Source organism: Glossina fuscipes, unplaced genomic scaffold (assembly GCF_014805625.2).
Source record: "Glossina fuscipes isolate IAEA_lab_2018 unplaced genomic scaffold, Yale_Gfus_2 91, whole genome shotgun sequence".
Classification (NCBI taxonomy): domain Eukaryota; kingdom Metazoa; phylum Arthropoda; class Insecta; order Diptera; family Glossinidae; genus Glossina; species Glossina fuscipes.
Window position 1 is genome coordinate 1633785 of NW_023998445.1, and position 7725 is coordinate 1641509.

The window sequence follows — 7725 nt, forward strand, 5'->3', positions numbered from 1 at the left end:
TAGGAAAATAGGGCATAGAACTTAATTTCCCTGCCCCTACAGCCGTGGCTCAACCAACGGTTGCCCTTTAACAAGTCTTTCAAGGCAACAATGACTCTTGCAAAAGAAGAAGAAGAAGATGCTCGGAAACATTTACCGTGAGCCAATATACTATAAATCAATCGGAATCAGATTTTAATATGCTGTTGAGGTGGAGATAGTCCATCATCAGAGGGGATTCAATACCAACATCCATTTGTAATGATAAAGGAAGAAGTGTGTATAAGCAGATATCCACATGTACACAATATAGGCATAGCTTCCTAAACATGAGATTATTATTATGGTTGATATATATATATATATATACATATATATAATAATGCAACTACATTACGATGTTAGAGATGGATGTACAGTTATGTAATCAACCTATATTATTGTTGATGAAACTGATCGCGTTGTTTCAGTTGTTGTTGTGGCTACGGGGCTACTATTATTATTATTATTATTACTATTGCCGATCATTTCATTGTAGTTGTAGTGGCGACTGTTGTTTTGTTGTTCTTGCTGCTGTGTTGAGACATGCGTTGGCAATGAGTATTTTATCAATACTTATTTAAGACTGGTATGTGATTGTTTGTTCTGATTTCATGGCGTTAAATACTCGCACTTTAAACATATATCGATAACATACAAAACTCAATATTGATTGAAACATCATATTAAGCAATAGATCAACGAAATGTTGTTAAAACTTATTTGTTTGCTCAAATTTCGTTATTACAGTTGTTCCTTGCAACTTAATATGGCATAGTTAGTCTTACCAAAAAGAATAACTTGTTGCTAGTGTTGCTATTATTGTTAATATTTTTGTCGATTTTATTGTTGTTTTTAACTCTATGCAAGATATTAAAATATAACTGAAAAATTATTATATTTATTTAAATTTTATTATTAATGAAGAGTGCAGAGTATATTCAGCTTCATTGTTGTCAGTATAAAATTTTGAACCGGCAAGCCTGTTCGTGTAAATATCTATGGCAAAAATTCTTCTTGAACAGATCTTCAGGTCACTTGTCAGACACACTGGAAATTTTGTGTGTGTGCGCGGAAAATGGGGCAAATCGAGTTGGGGACACACCTAGACTACGGCATAAACGAAAACATTCAATATACCTAAAATTTCCGAGTAAAATAATGAAAATATTTATCCGGTGTATATGCATACATGTGCGAAAATGGGGAAATCGGCAACGCTAACAAAATTGCATTTTTTCCTTTTTTTTTGTAATGAAAATTATGGATTCACTTACAATCAAATCTTATTACCTTAGCGAGTCGGAATATTAGTCGAACTACTTATACAAGTTGTAGTATTGCTTGCAAGCTCTACGAAAAAAACTGTATGCGGCATTGTTTCAATTTGCTATCATTTTGAAGAAAATCCTGGGCCAAGCAAGAGAAGAGATCATACTTAGGCCTTTTTCAATTTGTAGACGAAAGCAACAGACAAAGCATTATATCTTATTTGATGGGCTTATAAATTGTGCTCAAACCGAGCAAGACGTCGAACTGCAATGCAAGCAATGAAAACGAAACCTAAACAACTAAACGTTTCGGCATCGATTACCCTCGTGTAGATCCGTCTGAGTGTCCGAGTAGACAGAGTCTCGATTAACAATTCAATGGTCGTGCGTTCGAATCTCAAATGCGGCAGAGTTTTTAATTAAGCCGATAGCCTCAGCCTCAGATGCTAATGCTTTAAGACTTTAGTCTTAGAATTTATTCTCTGGCTAAATTTATTATAATTATAGTAATAATAATAATACCCCCGTGTAACAAGGTTTGTTTTTAACCCTTACATCAACTTGTCGCATTTCGTCAAGTCGTTGGAGTCATTCGATCCATTTCGGGCCATTAATGCATAAGCCTGGCATCATTCACTGCTATCTGGCCTGATAAACAATCAGTTCATCAATAAAAATAAGACCAGCGACGTAAAATTTAACAAATGACAACAGCAATGTAAACAAGTTTAAGATTCAAGCTAAAAAAGACAATTGTTGTTGCTGTGAGGAAAAGAATCGCAATTCTTTTTAAGTTTTCTTTTCTTGTCCCAATAAGAGTTTTCCGTGAAAATACGTAATACATACAAGTTATTAAAACTTTTTTTACGCTTTTGTAAAACTTTTATATTGCAACCGGATACGAAACCTTCAAAAACTTCCATAAACAATCCTTACAAGACACTTCTGAGGTCTCGATGTTTAATCTAACATTTAAACTTTATGTGAACGAACACGTCTATGCGCTTTCGTCACATCATTCACCACACAAACACGCACACACACACACACAGAGGGATGGAAAAAAAAGATACAAACAAACAAAATCAATATAAACTCGTGAAAATAGTCAAGTTGTAAATGACAACAACAAAAACAAGATAAGCAAAAATGAAGAAGAAAAGTAACACAAATCATTAGAACGAATTAAATAAAAAACATTAAGGCACAAAATACAAAGAGAAAAATAATTTAGTGATCAAAACATAAGGTGCGCACAAATGCACATACATATATATTTTGATTCATAATAAATGTGACACCATCTTAGCTAACTATTATACATATGTTATGTTTTCAAATTTTAATGAAGGCTATTTTCAATATTGTACAGGGCCAGTTTTGAGCTGTTTTTTTAAGACGATAGCTCACATCACAATCGAAGGGAAGAGGTGCCCCTCCTTAAGGTATGAGTCACGAAAAAACTATCATAAAATCGAGTACATCCTCCCAGAATCCCTAGCAATGCCATATAATAATTTTTCGGTGTGGAGTAGGAGGGGTTGGGGGCATTACGTCCTTAGTAAGCTCTATAAATACATTTTTATTTCATTTTTTTTTTTTGATAACGTTTTTTGTTATACATCCTAATTTATCATCTCAGCTAAGCCTTTTACTTTTATATGTGTGCGTGCAAACCTTGGTGGTCTTTAAAAAAAAGAAAATTTAAACTATTTTTTTTATTTCATTGAAAAATAATAATCTTTTTATCAGTGCTTACCCAACATAAGGCTCTTATCACAACTTGTGGTTTCATGGCAAATGCTAAAGGATCGAAGGCGCCGCCTGCCTTCCCACCCCCGTAAGCGCCGCCAGCATTCATATTAAGTATTTGGCTTAACATATCCATAGTGTTTCTGTCTGTTTTTTTTGTTTGTTTTGTTTCCTTTTGCTTATTTTAATGAATCAAATCAAATATTGATTATTGATTGTTATTTTGCTACTCTTCTGCTTCTTCTTTCTCCTCTGCTTTGGCCTTGATTTTATTTATGAGAAAGACTTACAAACAATATTTCAATTTATTTCAAGAAAATTTACTTTTTTTTTTATAATAATAATCATAATAATAATAATAATTCATTCATTTAAACATTTCTTTTAAAATTATTATTTTAATACTCATAGTTAGTTATAGATATTTTTTTTAAGGATATTTAATATATTTTCAAATTTTCTTTACTCATTGCTATATTTGCAACATTTGTGAACGCTCTCATTCGTTATTTTCTCTTTTTTTCGACTCATTACAATTTTTTAGTATGCATGTATACTACGTATATATGTATATATGTATATACGTATAGCAGCTCAATGCAATGTAAACTTTGTTTTTTCATTGAAATTTAAGTTAATTGCTTTGTAAAGCATTGCTTTGTGAACGTTGTACGGGTCTTTATAACGTAACGCGTTCAGTTTAATGAAAAGTTATTTATTGTATTCTCTTCTATTTTTTTTTTTAATTTTCTTAAATACTTTTTATGTTTTTCTTTTTTTTTCTAATTACTGTAATCCATTTTAACGCATAGTACTTGCTTTAGCACACAGCAGAAAAATCAAACTAAAATTGTTAGCAAATTTCTACGAAACATTTACATCTGTATAAGTGTGTGCAAGCGCACGTTTCGAGCTTTACTCGTAGGACAATATATATAGAGAGCTTTTCGAAACAACTTTCTATTTAGCATTTACTATTTATGACCTAACCTGCTCTTCCATAAGAAGAAGTTGTAAAAAATAAAAGAAAATTTTCTTCTTTTCACTGATAACGACAAGTTTAACTTATCAACCGCTTTCAATTGTTTCGAAAAAAGCGATTAATTTTTTTCTTCCAATTAAAACTTTCTTTTCGCAGAAACAAATACAACTCAAGCAAAGTATTGTTGGCGGAAAATACAGCGAAATAAGGTATTTTCCTGGAAAATGCTGATCGCATGCTCTCTGCCATGGTGCCGAGAAAAGAAGCGACCTTTCGGCGATTGGCAAGAATATAACGCCAACGAAAAACATCTTGCTTACAACATTTATCTAAAAGGGGGGTATTATGGACTCAACAGGAACAATTAGTTTCGTCAAAACTGTTGATATGATTCAGTTTATCTATTATCCTTCCAAATCGGTTTATGCGGAAACCTTTTGAAAATGAAGTACAATTCTTAGCAAAGGGAATTTGATTTACGTTAAGAAAACAGGTAAACCAAACATTAATAAAATTTAATAACCTTGAATTAAACTGCCGAAAGTAGTAAATCTTTCCAATTTTTATTAGAACGAAATCAAAAATAACAAATTAAAACAAGAATTTTAATGTGTAAGCGACTAAAGTGAGTTTATTTCATTTTGACACCTTTCTTGACGAACTAATCCTTTGAAGCTTCTGTATTCTCTTTCGAAGCAGACAAATAAGTATTCTTTAGTCCTTCGAATCTTTGAATATAGGCTCTCATGTTACCCAATACGAGTGAAAAATCCGTTCAAAATTTGTAGGTTTATATGAATACATCACATATTCGCTTTGATTTTAATGTATATAATTTGTCAAGAGATCGGCATGATATTTATATATTTTTTCCAGACATTTTGATTGACATTGTTTGTTGTCTGCATATTTGTGCATTCATTATTTCTGTATTTTTCTTTTTTAATTTTCTGCCTCTTCTTTTTGCTTGTTTTGCACGAACGAATCTTAATAGTTTCTGTTCAATTTGGTCTCCGAAGAGATCGTTTTCTAATGGCAGCAGGGCTTCTTAAATTTTCCTTCTGCTTTGTAAATAGTTTTACTTTTCTCCTTCCATGTTCCTTTATGAAAGGACCATTTCAGTTTTGTCAATTTTTTTGAAGATTATTTCCTAAATATTTCACAGCATGTTTTTTTGAAGAAAATTGATTAAATTGAGATTTTTTGTAATGTTTTATATCGTTTTATTTTTAAAAAGATCCCACTACGTTTGAATACTTTGAAAGTTTACTTTTTTATTATTAACGGAACGCTACAAGATTTAACATACGTTTATCATACGTGTCTTATTTTGTACGGTGCCCTTTATTGTCTAAGTTCGGGGATGCTTTACTTTTATATGTATTAGGGAAAATTTGTCAGTACTCTTAATCAATTAGAAGCTGGCAACCCTTAATCCCTTCTCATTATAAGAATATTTTTAAAAATGGAAAGTATAGCTTGTTTTGTTCCAATTTCTATACATATATTTTGGTATTGCATTTGTTAAAATCAGCACGAATCGAAAATAGATTATTGGATTATGCTTGAATTTCTCTTTTAATTTCCGTTATTTTTTTACTGCACGAAGCCATCTCTCGTTAAGATATACTTCTAAGCGCACAAAAATTTTCTTCAGGAGCAGCAAAAGTTTTGTGTTGGCTGCTGAAAATGCGATGCCTATTTAGCAGACGTGCATTGAGCATCAATTTAGAAATTTGCAATATGCTCTCCACTAGCGTTACGGTTTTTCCTGTGCCGGGGGGTCCGAAAATCACGTATGGCATGTTGTGAACTTCTCTTCGTAGTATATTTGCTACGGCTTTTTTCTGTATAGAATTCAGTATGCAATTGTGCCATTTACACTGCCAACTGTCTAACAAGAGGTATTCCTCATCATTTAATTGTATATCTTGTCTTACAGCTTCAGCTTGTTTCTCATTTTCGCAAACAACAATGTTAACGGAGCGTTTAACGCGAAAATCTTCAAATTTTATAACAAATTGTTCATAAAAGTCACCATACGCTTGAGGCTCAACCTCAAATCTCAGAACACGCTTCTCGTTAGGTCCAAGATCAAAGATGTACCTTAGCTAACATTACGTATGAAATCTCCCATGCGACGGTTTATCACTCTAATCGACACATTCTGCGATAACCATAAACGTGTCGTTATTTCGGCTGATGTACCATTAGATAAACTATTTAACCGTTAGATAAACTATTTATGGGCTTTACAATACATTTTGTCTCCTTCTCTTCCTCGGGAGTATCGCCGTCTGATTGAGGCAAAAATGCACCCCTGCATCGACATCTAATATGGTAATGGGTTTCTCCTTAGACAGAATGGGACAAATGTGCACAGCTACTTGCACAGCTATTTCCATTGTGAAGAGATCTAATTCTAATTAAGGAGGAACAAAAATATTGCCATTTTCAAGAATAGCAAAAGAATTTATTTTTTAAATAGATTTTATCGCAAGCATTTTCACAAAAGAAATATTATCAGAATTTTTCAATTTTCTACGATTTCCAATTAGTTATATTGCTGCTGAAATTAATACACTATTATTGCAAGAGATGTAAATCAAAGTAGCAAAAATAGGGAAAGTGATTTCTGTACTACAATCGCCGTTTTCTGTTTAATTTTATCAAATTTGGTTGCGCCTGCAATTGGCAAGAAATTGAAAAATCTATTTCATTTTCTGTGATATAATAAAAAGTAGTAATTTAGGTGCACCATAGATTCATATTTTATTATGACAGATTTGTATTTGGCAGATGATCAACGCATACTAACGGATGATTTAAAAATCTCATTGGGCTCGGTAACTAATATACCTTTCAAAAGAGTTGTTTTAATTTTTCTTATATTTAATTTAATATTATAGAAAGATGCCGGCGCAAGCGTTTTCACTGGCGAAGAAGTGTTATTTGCTTTCAATCGTACCATTTGTCGTCTTAATGAAATGCAAAGCAAGGTCTATTGGAAAAATGGGCAAAGTCCCATTGAGACAAGCGCAACATGTTTATCTGTGTTCAAATTCTAGCGAAAATTTTTCGATAAAGTACTTAACAAAAAAAAAAAAAAAAAAAGAAACGAAAATGCAAATTCTTTTTATTAAATGAATATCTTTTCTTATTGAAATCGCCAAATTTATAAGAAGCAATTGTATGTAGCAGAGTCGCTCATTTAATTACTCTCATAAGTCGCCAAATTTGTAAGAAGCAATTGTAATGCAACAAGTGTCTGAGAATAATAATAAATAGAGAAAATAATAAAAAAAGCATGAATGAATTTGATGCCAATTGAAGTTTGAATTTGTTGACTCTGAATCCGGTAACAATTGAGAATATTTCACAAATCTGCATATTTTTAAGTGTACCACGTTTTTCACTTTAAATGTTCTCTTTTTGCTGATTTAGGTTTGGACGCCCGCAACCAGATTCGTAACCAGATCGTGTACTCTTTCTGATTATCTTTCACACCAATATATCCTTTCGATGATTCAATCCAACCACATCTTAACGCACGCTGACGATGTTCAACTATTTTCTTCTTTTGACTTGGAAGCGCACTTATATCTTTTTCAATTTGTATGTGCTTTAAATTTAATGAAATTAAAGTTAATAAAATGTAGGAAACTTTCTTTTTCAAGGAGGGCTATATTTTCCAATTACTTT

At 32.1% G+C, this 7725-nt stretch overlaps 1 protein-coding gene across 1 annotated transcript in view; it reads right to left on the reverse strand.

The window, feature by feature from the left end:
- LOC119638638 (synaptogyrin) overlaps window positions 1–3261 on the reverse strand; it is an 18735-nt gene extending 15474 nt beyond the window's left edge. The window contains exon 1 of the mRNA XM_038035536.1: window positions 3049–3261. Coding sequence (XP_037891464.1) covers window positions 3049–3177 — 129 coding nt within the window. The 5' untranslated portion in view covers window positions 3178–3261. The remainder of the gene's footprint in view (window positions 1–3048) is intronic.
- Between the last annotated feature and the right edge of the window lie 4464 nt (window positions 3262–7725).